The 15,871-nt window shown below is 40.7% G+C and overlaps 1 protein-coding gene across 34 annotated transcripts in view; it reads left to right on the top strand.

The window, feature by feature from the left end:
* LOC118357683 (syntaxin-binding protein 4-like) overlaps positions 1-15,320 on the top strand; it is a 104,261-nt gene extending 88,941 nt beyond the window's left edge. Inside the window, exons 18-24 of one of the 34 annotated variants that reach the window (XM_052477761.1) lie at positions 3,981-4,097; positions 4,604-4,653; positions 9,798-13,421; positions 13,512-13,802; positions 13,837-13,870; positions 13,990-14,159; positions 14,211-15,320. In XM_052477761.1, coding sequence (XP_052333721.1) covers positions 3,981-4,097; positions 4,604-4,653; positions 9,798-9,945 — 315 coding nt within the window. In that variant the 3' untranslated portion in view covers positions 9,946-13,421; positions 13,512-13,802; positions 13,837-13,870; positions 13,990-14,159; positions 14,211-15,320. Of the gene's footprint in view, positions 1-3,980; positions 4,098-4,603; positions 4,654-9,797; positions 13,422-13,511 lie in introns of all 34 variants that reach the window. The other 33 variants (XM_052477777.1, XM_052477770.1, XM_052477773.1 and 30 more) reach the window with 33 other exon arrangements.
* Positions 15,321-15,871: the final 551 nt, after the last annotated feature.

Below are 15,871 nucleotides of genomic sequence, written 5' to 3'. Positions count from 1 at the left end.
CCTTTGTAATCCGGGATTGTCTGTAGACCCTGTAGACATACAGTTGAAGTCGGAAGTTTACATACTCTTAGGTTGGAATCATTAAAACTAGTTTTTCAACCACTCCACAAATTTCTTGTTAACAAACTATAGTTTTGGCAAGTCGGTTAGGACATCTACTTTGTGCATGACACAAGTCATTTTTCCAACAATTGTTTACAGACGGATTATTTCACTTATAATTCACTGTTTCACAATTCCAGTGGGTCAGAAGTTTACATACACTAAGTTGACTGTGCCTTTAAACAGCTTGGAAAATTCCAGAAAAGTATGTCATGGCTTCTGTTAGGCTAATTGACATCATTTGAGTCAATTTGAGGTGTACCTGTGGATGTATTTAAAGGCCTACCTTCAAACTCAGTGCCTCTTTGTTTGACATCATGGGAAAATTAAAAGAAATCTCACCTCAGAATTTTTTTTTGTAGACTTCCACAAGTCTGGTTCATCCTTGGGAGCAATTTTCAAATGCCTGACAGTACCACATTAATCTGTACAAACAATAGTACACAAGTATAAACACCATGGGACCACACAGCTGTCATACCGCTCAGGAAGTAGACCTGTTCTGTCTCCTAGATATGAACGTACTTTGGTGTGAAAAGTGCAAATCAATCCCAGAACAACAGCAAAGGACCTTGTGAAGATGCTGGAGGAAACAGGTACAAACATATCTATATCCACAATAAAACGAGTCCTATATCGATATAATCTGAAAGGCTTCTCAGCAAGGAAGAAGCCACTGCTCCAAAACAGCCATAAAAAAGCCAGACTACAGCGTGCTACTGCACATTGTGACAAAGATCGTACATTTTGGAGAAATGTCCTCTGGTCTGATGAAACAAAAATGAGCGGCCTTTCAGTTTGGCCATAATGACCATCGTTATGTTTGGAGGAAAAAGGGGGATGCTTGCAAGCCGAAGAACACCATCCCGACCGTGAAGCATGGGGGTGGCAGAATCATGTTGTGGGGGTGCTTTGCTGCAGGAGGGACTGGTGCACTCCACAAAATAGATGGCATCATGAGGATATATTGAAGCAACATCAAGACATCCGTCAGGAAGTTAAAGCTTGGTTGCAAATGGGTCTTCCAAATGGACAATGATCCCAAGCATACTTCCAAAGTTGTGGCAAAATGGCTTAAGGACAACAAAGTCAAGGTATTGGAGTGGCCATCTCAAAGCCCTGACCTCAATCCTATAGAAAATGTGTAGGCAGAACTGAAAAAGCGTATGCGAGCAAGGAGGCCTACAAACCTGACTCAGTTACACCAGCTCTGTCAGGAGGAATGGGCCAAAATTCACCCAACTTATGGTGGGAAGCTTGTGGAAGGCTACCCGAAAACATTTTATCTAAGTTAACCAATTTAAAGGCAATGCTACCAAATACTAATTGAATGTATGTACATTTCTGACCCACTGGGAATGTGATGAAAGAAATAAAAGCTGAATCAAATAATTCTCTCAACTATTATTCTGAGATTTCACATTCTTAACATAAAGTAATCCTAACTGACCTAAAACAGGGAATTATGAAAAACTGAGTTTAAATGTATTTGGCTAAGGTGTATGTAAACTTCCGACTTCAACTGTTCGTGCCTGAGCCATTGAATTTTTTGTATTCTTCCAAATTCCCAGTCACCTTGCCTTTAAATGAGGTGGTTTACGCATTCAGTTTTGCGCGAATGCTGCCATCTAACCACGGTTTTTGGTTTGGGTAGGTTTTAATAGTCACAGTGGGAACAACATTCCCTCTGCACTTCCTTGATGAACTCAGTCACCGTGTCCGTGTATACGTTAATGTTATTCTCAGGGGCAACCCGGAACATATCCCAGTCCGCGTGATCAAAACAATCTTGAAGCATGGATTCTGATTCGTCAGACCAGCGTTAAATAGATCTTAGCACGGGCACTTCCTGTTTGAGTTTCTGCCTATAGCAAGGGAGAAGCAGAATGGAGTCGTGATCTGATTTGCCGAAGGGAGGGCCTTGTAGCCATCCTGGAAGGGAGAGTAACAATGGTCGAGAGTTTTTGTGGCATGAGTACTACAACCAATGTGTTGATAAAACTTTGGTAGCGTTTTCCTCAAATTTGCTCAGCTACAATAAATGCAGCCTTGGGATATGTGGGTTCCAGTTTGCACAAAGTCCAATGTAGTTCCTTGAGGGCCGTCGTGGTATCGACTTGAAGGGGAATATACACGGCTGTGACTATAACTGAAGATAATTATTTTGGGAGGTAATTTGGTCGAAATTTGTTTGTGAGATATTCTAGGTCGCCTGATCAAAAGGACTTCAGTTCCTGTACATTATCACAATCACACCAAGAGTTGTTAATCATGAAACATACACCCTCGCCTTTCTTCTTCCCGGAGAGTTCTTTATTCCTGTCTGCGCGATGTACTGAGAACCCAGCTGGCTGTATGGACGGGGAGAGTATATCCGGAGAGAGCTATGACTCCGTGAAACAGAGAATGTTACAGTCCCTGATGTCTCTCTGGAAGGAAGTCCTCGCCCTGAGCTCTTGTACTTTATTGTCCAAGGACTGAACATTAGCGGGTAAAATACTCAGAAGCTGTGGATGGTGTGTACACCTCCTGAGTCAGACTTGAAGTCAATTCCTCTTTTCCGCCAGTGGCGTCTTGGAGCGGCCTCTAGGATAAATTCAATAATCTGGGGGGTACGAACAAAAGATCCAATTCGGGAAAGTTGTTTTTCTGGTCGTAATGCTGGTGAATTACTGTAGCTCTGATATCTAAAAGTTTTTTTTCCGGCTGTATGTAATAACAAAAAAAGTTCTGGCCTTAATGTAATGTAAAAAAAAAAAAAATAATGTAAAAATGTACATACAAAAAAACACAATTCTGCAAAGTTGCTAAGAGACTGGAAGCTGAGCTGCCATGTCTGTCGGCGCCATCTTTCAGGTCCCTCCCTCGCCCCTGTGCTGTGCTAAGCAAAGCTCCTGGTTTTCCCCTCTACCTGCTAGGATTCCCTGCTTCCATGTGTGAGTAAAATAAGTTCAAACTTCTCCCTCATTCTTAACATCGTCTCCTCTCCTTGCTTTTCCTTTCTCTCCTGTCACTCCCCACCCTTTCTTACTGTGTGAGTCCCCTCCAGATCTCTAATTCTCATGTACGTGAAACCACTCCAGGTTTTCTCTCTGTCCTGTTCAGTAAAAGTGGGTCAACATTTGACTTATATTATTCAGGACCAGAGCAGCTCCTGCTGCATCATTAATGTATTAATGTTGATGCTCAGTGACGTTCATTTAAAGTTGTCAGGTTATCTGTACTGATCTGGCTAGCGACCAGTACCTAGACCATGATTACATCACCAGTCACTCTTTTGGCACTCAGAGTACATACAGTAGTATAGTACGTCAATGGAAAAGTGTTTATAAACAAACAAAGTAGTGTCACACGTTTAGCAGTCACAGAAAAGTCAATAGATTAGTTTGCAATAGTTTATAAAATAATAAACTATCATCAAAAATGTCACTAATTGAAAATTAGGGCTGTAAAAAAATATTTTTTGTTGTGTTCATAACAGGATTTGCTGTGGTTCATCAAGATTAATCGCAAATTCAGAATTTGCTCAAATTGAGCTGTAATTTAAGATTCTTTATACAAAAAGCATTACAAGAATATTGACAACTTCATTTTGTCCAAAGTAACAGTTAGAAAAATCAGGTAAATTGATAAAGCATGCTTTCATTAACATCAATGTCAACTTGTTTTCAGTGTATTTTCTACGCTTCCAGACAATACGATCAGTCACGATAAAATAAATAAATGGTGCACTAAAATACAAAAAATTAACTGAGTATCTATGACAGCCCTACTGAAAATACAGCCAATCTTTCAACTTGAAAACTTATCCAGATGTAGGCCATTCATTAAATTCCAAGCTGACGACCTGATCTCTGTGTTGTTGTCCTTTCTGATAGGATGAGGCAGAGGAACTGAAGAAGAGAGTGGCCGTTCTGGAGTGTCAACTAAGGAAGAACGAGGAGGCCAAAAAGGGTTTTGAGGTGTCCATGGGTAAACTGCTCAACTTCGTGGAGGTACAGTGCCTAGTGAAAGTTTACACACCCCTTGCAGTGTTCACATTTTGCGGCCTTAAAATGACATCTAAGGATGCTCTATTTTTATTTGAAAAAGAACATGTGTCTGTGTATTTGAGTATTTTTAAATACATACCAATAATTTCCAACTGTTTTTGGAAATAAATATCAAAATAAAAAATATAAAGTACTTACTTCGAAATGTATGTGAAAGTCATTGAAATATCTTAAATAGTATTTATTCCCAGATCTGATAAATAGGCTTGTGGTGTTCAGAAATGTGGTCTCATCAGATGTGTCCCAAATGGCACCCTATTCTCTTTATAGTGCCCTAATTTTGACCAGGGCGCATGCATAGGGCCCATACATAGGGCCCATACATAGGGCCCATGCATAGGGCCCAAGCATGGCTCTTGTCAAAAGTAGCACAAAATATAGGAAATAGAGTATTGGAGACATCTGTCAACTCACAAATAATAGTAATCTTGTCATTCCTTCCCGGTCAGAATGTCCAAGACTTCCTCATTGAAAATCAAGGACCTGTGAAGAGCTACAGGTAAGAACGTCTATGGTGCTCAGTAGGAATAGAGTGAACATTAATAAAATGTCTGCCTCCGTTCTTTCCCTTTCAAAAGCCGGATGTCTTTCTGAGCATCTCATTCATTCATTGTATACAGGAAACCGTGAATGGGTTATGGTGACATTAGATTGCAGCGAGTGATGCACAAAAAGACGACATTTAACTTGTTGCTAGTAGCAACAGTTGGCAGACAGCAGATCTCTGACCAAGTCTATACACTCCTAATTGTAAAGACAAGCATAAAAGCTTTTTTTTTTTTAACAGACCATTTTTCCTGAACCTTTTCAGTTAATGAGACAGTATGTTATTCTGTATAATCCCATCAGTTTGACTAAACTGTGTGTCTATAAAGACCCAGTCTGTAAGACCTCCTGTAACTTCCTTTCGCCTACTCCTGTGTGTGTCTGTGTGCCTACTCCTGTGTGTGTCTGTGTACCTACTCCTGTGTGTGGCTGTGTGCCTACTCCTGTGTGTGTCTGTGTGCCTACTCCTGTGTGTGTCTGTGTGCCTACTCCTGTGTGTGGCTGTGTGCCTACTCCTGTGTGTGTCTGTGTACCTACTCCTGTGTGTGGCTGTGTGCCTACTCCTGTGTGTGGCTGTGTGCCTACTCTTGTGTGTGTCTTCATCTATCCGTGTGTGTGTGTGTCTGTGTGCCTACTCCTGTGTGTGTCTTCATCTATCTGTGTGTGTCTGTGTCTGTGTGCCTACTCCTGTGTGTGTCTTCATCTATCTGTGTATGTGTGCGTTTGACCCAGGCACCTCTGCAGGACCCATATCGGTGGGTAGGTGTGTAATGAGGGACCCTGTAGACAGCAGAACCTATTTAGTAGAGTTCTCCTCTCGTCTGCTACTTATCCAACAGGATGGAGTAGAGCTCTGAATCAAGCATCAGACTCAGCTGAATGATAATTAACAGTTGTGAAGGGTCCCACATGGTTTCTGACTCATTCCACGAAATGAGTTCCTTTTTGGTCCCTTTTGATATTCTAAGTAGAAATTGTGCACCAATATTTGATTTTAAAAGCCTGTTATATTAAATTAAGTGATCTTTACTATAGACTACATGGAGAATTCAATCAATCAGATGCTTTATATGAATAAAGGCTGAAGTACCAAAATGTCCCTCTGTCAAAGCTGTCACTTCTAGGAAGATTTTAACCCACTTAATCCCAACATTACTCCAAGTTTAACCATCATTGTAAAGCTTTTGTAAAGCATTTTTGTTGCACTGACAGTCATTTCTGAAGATTGTTATTTATTTAATGTGATTAGTAATTCATTTTCCAACTGCCCTTCATGTTAAGGTCCACTCTGTTACGTTGTCTGAACTCTCATTTTAATATGGTGAAACTATTCCCTTTTAAAATAATCTAAAGATTACATTGAACATATAATAGTCAAACCACAGAGTAAAAGCGGGTGAGATGGATCTACTCTTTTCGGCCATTTTGTGGTGGAAAACGAAGCGGGTCGAGGATAACATAGATAGTCTAGAGATGTTTTATAACAATTTCCTTTTTTTGTTGCACATAACATGTATCCATTCCCCCTGTCACAAGGGGATTTATGGCTGATTTAAGAAGAATTTGTCAACCCTGTTATGGTTCATCCTGTTACTTTATTTGGCACTTGATAGGCACTTACTATGGTCATTTATTTATTTATCCTCTTGAGATGGGAAAAGTTGTTTTTTATGAAGATGAACATGTGCTCTTTGTGACAGTATTTTAAATACAGTTGAGGTCAGAAGTTTACATACACTTAGGTTGGAGTCATTAAAACTCGTTTTTCAACCACTCCATAAATTTCTTGTAAACAAACTATAGTTTTGGCAAGTCGGTTAGGACATCTACTTTGTGCCTGACACAAGTAATTTTTCCAACAATTGTTTACAGAGGGATTATTTCACTTATAATTCACTGTTTCACAATTCCAGTGGGTCAGAAGTTTACATACACTAAGTTGACTGTGCCTTTAACAGCTTGGAAAATTCCAGAAAAGTATGTCATGGCTTCTGAAGCTTCTGATAGGCTAATTTACATCATTTGAGTCAACCGGAGGTGTACCTGTGGATGTATTTCAAGGCCTACCTTCAAACTCAGTGCCTCTTTGCTTGACATCAAGGGAAAATCAAAAGAAATCAGCCAAGACCTCAGAAAAACAATTGTAGACCTTCACAAGTCTGGTTCATCCTTGGGAGAAATGTCCATATGCCTGAAGGTACTACGTTCATCTGTACAAACGATAGTACGCAAGTATAAACACCATGGGACCACGCAGCCGTCATATCTGTAACGATCTTCTTCATCTGAGGAACAGGAATAGAAAGGATCAGACGCAGCATGGTACGTGTCCATGTTAAATTTATTATGACAGAACACAAAATAACAACCGTGGAAATCGAAACAGTTCTGTATGGTGAAAACACAGACACAGAAGACAACTGCCCACAACCCATAGTGGAAAAACAGGCTGCCTAATTATGGTTCTCAATCAGAGACAACGACAGACAGCTGTCCCTGATTGAGAACCATACCTGGCCAAAGACACAGAAATACAAAAACGTAGAAAAAGGAACATAGAACGCCCACCCTAGTCACACCCTGGCCTAACCAAAATAGAGAATAAAAAGCCCCTCTATGGCCAGGGCGTGATAATATCGCTCAGGAAGGAGACGCGTTCTGTCTCCTAGAGATGAACGTACTCTGTTGCGAAAAGTGCAAATCAATCCCAGAAAAACAGCAAAGGACCTTGTGAAGATGCTGGAGGAAACGGGTACAAAAGTATCTATTTCCACAGTAAAACGAGTCCTATATCGACATTACCTGAAAGGCTGCTCAGCAAGGAAGAAGCCACTGCTCCAAAATCGCCATAAAAAAGCCAGACTACGGTTTGCAACTGCACATGGGGACAAAGATCGTACATTTTGGAGAAATGTCCTCTGGTCTAATGAAACAAAAATAGAACTGTTTGACCGTAATGACCATCGTTATGTTTGGAGGAAAAAGGGGGAGGCTTGCAAGCCGGAGAACACCATCCCAACCGTGAAGAACGGGGGTGGCAGCATCATGTTGTGGGTGTGCTTTGCTGCAGAAGGGACTGGTGCACTTCACAAAATAGATGGCACCATGAGGAAGGGAAATGATGTGGATATATTGAAGCTACGTCTCAGGACATCAGTCAGGAAGTTAAAGCTTGGTGACAAATGGGTCTTCCAAATGGACAATGACTGCAAGCATACTTCCAAAGTTGTGAAAAAATGGCTTAAGGACAGCAAAGGTATTGGAGTGGCCATCACAAAGCTCTGACTTCAATCGTATAGAAAATGTGTGGGCAGAACTGAAAAAGCGTGCGCGAGCAAGGAGGCCTAAAAACCTGACTCAGTTACACCAGCTCTGTCAGGAGGAATGGGCCAAAATTCACCCAACTTATTGTGGGAAGCTTGTGGAAGGCTACCTGAAACGTTTGACCCAAGTTAACCATTTTAAAGGCAATGCTACCAAACACTAATTGAGTGTATGTAAACTTCTGACCCACTGGGAATGTGATGAAAGAAATAAAAGCTGAAATAAATAATTCTCTGTACTATTATTCTGACATTTCACATTCTTAAAATAAAGTAGTAATCCTAACTGACCTAAAACAGGGAATTTTTACTTGGATTAAATGTCAGGGATTGTGAAAAACTGAGTTTAAATGTATTTGGCTCAGCTGAATGTGAACTTCCGACTTCCACTGTATATACACTACCGTTCAAAAGTGTGGGGTCACTTAGAAATGTCCTTGTTTTTCAAAGAAAATCACTTTTTTTTGTCCGTCAAAATAACATCAAATTGACATTGTTAATGTTGTAAATGACTATTGTAGCTGGAAACAGCTGCTTTTAAAAAAATTGAATATCTACGTAGGCTTACAGAGGCCCATTATCAGCAACCATCACTCCTGTGTAGCAATGGCATATTGTGTTAACTAATCCAAGTTTATACTTTTAAAAGGCTAATTGATCATTAGAAAACCCTTTTGCAATTATGTTAGCACAGAAGAAAACTGTTGTTCTGATTTAAAGAAGCAATAAAACTGGCCTTCTTTAGACTAGTTGAGTATCTGAAGCATCAGCATTTGTGGGTTCGATTACAGGCTCAAAATGACCAGAAACAAATAACTTTCTTCTGAAACTTGTCAGTCTATTCTAGTTCTGAGAAATTAAGGCTATTCCATGCGAGAAATTGCTAAGATTACTGAAGATCTCGTACAAAGCTGTGAACTACTCCCTTCACAGAACAGTGCAAACTGGCTGTAAGCAGAATAGAAAGAGGAGTGGGAGGCCCCGGTGCACAACTGAGAAAGAGGACAAGTACATTAGAGTGTCTCGTTTGAGAAACAGACGCCTCACAGGTCCTCAAATGGCAGCTTCATTAAATAGTACCCACAAAACACCAGTCTCAACGTCAACAGTGAAGAGGCGACTCCGGGATGCTGGCCTTCTAGGCAGAGTTGCAAAGAAAAAGCCAGGTCTCAGACTGGTCAATAAAAATAAAAGATTAAGATGGGCAAAATAACACAGACACTGGACAGAGAACTCTGCCTAGAAGGCCAGCATCCTGGAGTCGCCTCTTCACTGTTTACGTTGAGACTGGTGTTTTGCCGATACTATTTAATGAAGCTGCCAGTTGAGGTCTTGTGAGGCGTCTAGGCATAATCTGAGTTTTGGAGTGTGCCCCTGGCAATCCGTAAGAAAATGGTGCTGTCTGGTTTGCTTAATATATGGAATTTGAAATCATTTAGACTTTTACTTTTGATACTTAAGTATATTTCAGCAATTACATTTAATTTGATACTTAAGTATATTTAGAACCAAATACTTTTATACTTTTACTTAAGTAGTATTTTACTTGGTGACTTTAACTTTTACGAGAGTAACTTTCTATTAAGGTATCTATACTTTTACTCAAGTATCACATTTGGGTACTTTTTCCACCACTGTGCCTAAGTTTGCTAATCTTGTCAATGAAAAAAAATCTAAATATTGCCCCCTTGCTAGATTGACAAATACAGCCATGCTTAAAACAATGTAAAAATGCTGTCAGCTTGAAACTCTATACCTGTCTGTGTCTCTGCAGCTCCGGTGACGTGAAGGCTGGAGCCTCCTCTCAGCCCCTGGGAGCCCGGGTGGGGAAGAAGTCCCAGTGGACGGCCGCCACACTAACCGCAGAGGCTAAAGAACTCACACGGACTGTTAGCGCCATTCTGGAGGTGGAGTGTAAGTGATCTATCATCTCGACTCACTGCATGCCTGCATGTCGTCTCTATCCCTGGTCTAGCATGCAATTCCAATCAGCTCAACAGACACCGAATCACCTCCATAGTTCTGAAACCAACCAAAAACCAACTGGATAACAGACACCAAACCAACCAAATTATGTCCATAGCTACTAAGCTAACCAAAATCAACCAGCTCAACAGACCTCAAACAATCTAGTTACTAAGCCAACCAAAACCAACCGGATAACAGACACCAAGCCATCTTTGTAGTTACTATACACGTCTCAATGGCCATCTTTTAGTTGAGTGGCCTGTAAGAAAATGATGGACATCCTTGTACCTAAGGATCAGACAACAGAATGAGACCGTAAAGCAGCTAAGCAACTTTGAGAGGTTCAGTCTCTGTGTCCAGTGGAGTTGAATGAACCAGAGACTAATTTTTCCGTAGTTACTCGTGTTTTCTCTGTAGTCATCGTCTAGTGGACGGACAGAATGATCTTTCATTCAACATGAAATGTAGTGTTGATGATGTTCGCAATGTTCGACTTCCTATAGATTTGTGTTTTGAATCAAATAATTGTTTTTCAGAATTGGACCAGTGTATCTAGAAATGTACAATAAGACCTTAGTCAATACAAAAAACATCATCATACATGCACCTGATCAAGTCAGTCGCTGACCATACTGTAGCCCTGAATGTAGTGGGATGGGAGGAAGCCAAGAACATCAAAAGGGGAAAAATCTTCCACATCGGGTCATAATAACGGGGAACGAAAACAGAAGCGAAGAAGATGATCGAGAGGAAGAGGGGTTAGATACTGATGTCGTCATTACTAACAAGATTCTTCAGGAATTACAATATACAGCATCTGGACCAGGAGCCATATGGGAGCAAACTGTTTCCGATTGTTCAATTCAGTTCTAATCCAGTGTTGGTGTCAGGTTGTGAGCAGGGTGAGAAGTTTTGTATTTTTTTATTTTATTTTTATTTCACCTTTATTTAACCAGGTAGGCTTGTTGAGAACAAGTTCTCATTAACAACTGCGACCTGGCCAAGATAAAGCATAGCAGTTTGAACAGACAACAACACAGAGTTACACATGGAGTAAACAATTAACAAGTCAATAACACAGTAGAAAAAAAGAGTCTATATACATTGTGTGCAAAAGGCATGAGGAGGTAGGCAAATAATTACAATTCAGCAGATTAACACTGGAGTGATAAATGATCAGATGGTCTGGTGTGCAAAAGAGCAGAAAAGTAAATAAATATAAACAGTATGGGGATGAGGTAGGTAAATTGGGTGGGCTATTTACCGATAGACTATGTACAGCTGCAGCGATCAGTTAGCTGCTCAGACAGCAGATGTTTGAAGTTGGTGAGGGAGATTAAAGTCTCCAACTTCAGCGATTTTTGCAATTCGTTCCAGTCACAGGCAGCAGAGAACTGGAACGAAAGGCAGCCAAATGAGGTGTTGGCTTTAGGGATGATCAGTGAGATACACCTGCTGGAGCGCGTGCTATGGATGGGTGTTGCCATCGTGGAGCCAGTGGGTCTGGCGACGAATATGTAGCGAGGGCCAGCCGACTAGAGCATACAAGTCACAGTAGTGGGTGGTATAAGGTGCTTTAGTGACAAAACGGATGGCACTGTGATAAACTGCATCCAGTTTGCTGAGTAGAGTATTGGAAGCTATTTTGTAGATGACATCGCCGAAGTTGAGGATCGGTAGGATAGTCAGTTTTACTAGGGTAAGTTTGGCGGCGTGAGTGAAGGAGGCTTTGTTGCGGAATAGAATGCCGACTCTAGATTTGATTTTTAGATTGGAGATGTTTGATATGAGTCTGGAAGGAGAGTTTACAGTCTAGCCAGACACCTAGGTACTTATAGATGTCCACATATTCTAGGTCGGAACCATCCAGGGTGGTGATGCTGGTCAGGCGGGCGGGTGCAGGCAGCGAACGGTTGAAAAGCATGCATTTGGTTTTACTAGCGTTTAAGAGCAGTTGGAGGCCACGGAAGGAGTGTTGTATGGCATTGAAGCTCGTTTGGAGGTAGAGCCATATATTACGAGACTACGGTTTCAGAATGGACGCCATGTTAGCACCTTCATTCTTGAAATTTTGGCGACGTAACAATACGCGATCGCCTCCGATAGTTCCCTCTGAAATTACCCGACTCAAACAAGCAAAACAGAGCAGCGAATTTAAGGACATTTTTACTGATTACCATTCGGAACCATGTGTATCCAAGTCGGTATTGTGATGTCAACAAATTGCACATCTGCTTTCACTGGACATCTTCATAGTTTTCAAAACCTTTCACAAATAAACAGCACAATGCATAACCATAAATGATCACTGAGCAACGGCTATGGAGGAGAAAGTGGCGCTTTCGGAATGTTCAGACAGAAACCACATTGGCCCAACTCTCTGTATCGATGCCTCTGATGAGAAGTACTGACCTCCGAGGTCACGGTCTCCTGTCTCTAGGTTAACCTTGTCTGATCCAACAAAACTTTCTCCTGACCCCTCTTGACCTTTCCCAGTCAGAGGTGAAGCAGCCAATCAACCAGGTGATCTAACTCTCACCCATAGAGATAGATAGAGGACTCCAGTGCCCAAAATTCTGTTTTAGCATGGGCAGTGCCATTGTGAGGACATAACCATTTTGAAGTAGTCAACTGGTTGGGACTTCCTATGGGTTTAGGAAGGATCACATAATTCCATCCAGTTCATCAGGAGGGATCAGCCAATGAATTATACCCGTGAGAAAACCATTTACTGCAGGTGGCAGGCAATTGTCAATCTTGGCTTTATACCTGTTCAAACAACAAACTCCAGGTGGCAGTATGCACCCTTTCAGTTTGTTTACCAACTCATAGAAGTAGTAGTAGAAGAAAAATGGAGATTGGCCTCAATGGTGCTGCCCATGCTCTCATAGATGCCATAATGAGACAGATACAATGTTTCATCCTCTAACTATCTCTATGCTCTCACCTGAGGTGGACGTGTCATTGTGACTCTGGGGTTTGTCATCTCAGCCCTATGGGCCCTGGTCAAAAGTAGTGCACTAAATATGGAATAGGGTGCCATTTTGGGATGTAGGCTTTCTCTCTTTCTGTTTTCATTTTTGGTAAACATAGATGAATGTCAGATACAAAACATATAAATGTACTGTCCTTGATAATATGAGTCAGTATTGGAGAAATAGAAAATGTATGGTAGGATTAGAGAACTAGAAAATGTATGGTAGGATTAGAGAACGAGAAAATGTATGGTAGATTTAGAGGAGAACTAGAAAAGGTATGGTAGGATTAGATAACTAGAAAAGGTATGGTAGGATTAGAGGAGAACTAGAAAAGGTATGGCAAGATTAGAGGAGAACTAGAAAAGGTATGGTAGGATTAGAGAACTAGAAAAGGTATGGTAGGATTAGAGAACTAGAAAAGGTATGGTAAGATTAGAGGAGAACTAGAAAAGGTATGGTAGGATTAGATAACTAGAAAAGGTATGGTAGGATTAGAGGAGAACTAGAAAAGGTATGGCAAGATTAGAGGAGAACTAGAAAAGGTATGGTAGGATTAGAGAACTAGAAAAGGTATGGTAGGATTAGAGAACTAGAAAAGGTATGGTAAGATTAGAGGAGAACTAGAAAAGGTATGGTAGGATTAAAGGTATGGTAGGATTAAAGGTATGGTAGGATTAAAGGTATGGTAGGATTAAAGGTATGGTAGGATTAGAGGTATGGTAGGATTAAAGGTATGGTAGGATTAAAGGTATGGTAGGATTAAAGGTATGGTAGGATTAAAGGTATGGTAGGATTAGAGGTATGGTAGGATTAAAGGTATGGTAGGATTAAAGGTATGGTAGGATTAGAGGTATGGTAGGATTAAAGGTATGGTAGGATTAAAGGTATGGTAGGATTAAAGGTATGGTAGGATTAGAGGTATGGTAGGATTAAAGGTATGGTAGGATTAAAGGTATGGTAGGATTAGAGGTATGGTAGGATTAAAGGTATGGTAGGATTAAAGGTATGGTAGGATTAGAGGTATGGTAGGATTAAAGGTATGGTAGGATTAAAGGTATGGTAGGATTAAAGGTATGGTAGGATTAAAGGTATGGTAGGATTAAAGGTATGGTAGGATTAAAGGTATGGTAGGATTAGAGGTATGGTAGGATTAAAGGTATGGTAGGATTAAAGGTATGGTAGGATTAAAGGTATGGTTGGATTAGAGGTATGGTAGGATTAAAGGTATGGTAGGATTAAAGGTATGGTAGGATTAAAGGTATGGTAGGATTAAAGGTATGGTAGGATTACACTTCTGCCATTCAAAAAAAAAAAAGATCTGCTGCCGTCTGAGGCTGGTAATAATATCAAGTGATTCTGTGAAACAAAAGAAGGTCCTGTGAGAAGAAAGTCCTTTTTGACTTCTAAGAGAACATTGGATCATTTGGAAAGTATATTGTGTTCATTGGTGTGTTATGTAAACTTGTGTGTTAAAGAGAGATTAGATAAGTAGGTCAATCCAATAGCAAACGACCCAAAGTATTAGTTAGAACAATGTATTACAGTGTCACTCCACAATGATAGTATAGTTGACAATACAAAATACCAATTGTAATAACCACACTGTGGACCACTCAGTTTAAGACACTAAAAGCGGCCATAGTCAAACATGGTACAGTATTTTAATTTGCTCATCTGTAATACATAATACTATGTATACCTTATTGGTATCATTATTATACATTAGGTCATCTGTACACACATGTATACATAAACAAAAACCAAAGTACGGTAGAAAACAGGACATTTAGGCAGATATAAAGAAACGACTCCATGTCTTATTTCTGTCCGTTCAGTTGACGAAAAGGATGAGCCCTGATGTGGTTGTGTTCCCCGTAGTACAGCAAGGCTCAAGATTTTCAATGGATCTAGCATTACAAAAACAACAGATGTTTATCTCAGGGAGTGTTTGTTTGTGTGTGTGCGTGCGTGTGTGTGTGTGTATGTTTGTGTATGTGTGTGTGCGTGTGTGTGTTTGTGTACGTGTGTGTGTTTGTGTGCGCGTGTGTGTGTGCGTTTGTACTTTAGACATTCTCCTCTCCCCAGATCCCATCTTAGTCATTTTCACTGGGTTCAGTGTTGCTTGGTTGTGTACTGCTGAGGAAAACCATCTTACCTTACATTTCAACCAGGTGATCTTTCTGAGTGGACAAACACACACACGTTTTGGGTCACTAATATTGGATTGACCTACTTACCTACCCCTTCTCAACACACACACACACACACACACACACACACACACACACACACACACACACACACACACACACACACACACACACACACACACACACACACACACACACACACACACACACACACACACACACACACACACACACACACACACACACACACACACACAACCTAATCACACTCTTTTGTTTGCGCAAAGGTTGTAATTGAATGGAATTGACTTGGAATTTAAAGAGTCCTCATTCTGTCTATTCAGTTCTAGGAACCTTTCTTAGACTTTCTCAAACTTACATAATATAATATATACCATTTAGCAGACAGCTTTATCCAAAGCGACTTAGTCATGTTTGTATACATTTTGTACGTATGGGTGGCCTCAGGAGTCGAACCCACAATCCTGGCATTGCAAAGCTCTTCAATCTATGCTGCTCAAACTCAACTCTGGACCTCCAAACCAGTTCCACTGCATTTTTTTCATTAGAAAGAAACAATCAGGGACTGATTTAGACCTGGACACCAGGTGTGTGCAATTAATTATCAGGTAGAACAGAAAACCAGGAGGCTCCGGACCTCGTAGGGTCAGAGTTGAGTACCCCTGCTCTATACCCGCTAAAGAATACAGGACCACCACATCATACACTTTATACAAAGTCCTTGTTTATGT

This window comes from Oncorhynchus keta, chromosome 24 (genome assembly GCF_023373465.1).
Source record: "Oncorhynchus keta strain PuntledgeMale-10-30-2019 chromosome 24, Oket_V2, whole genome shotgun sequence".
In the NCBI taxonomy this organism is placed as follows: domain Eukaryota; kingdom Metazoa; phylum Chordata; class Actinopteri; order Salmoniformes; family Salmonidae; genus Oncorhynchus; species Oncorhynchus keta.
The sequence above is the reverse complement of the archived record's forward strand: the minus strand, read 5'-3'. Positions and strand labels throughout refer to the sequence as shown.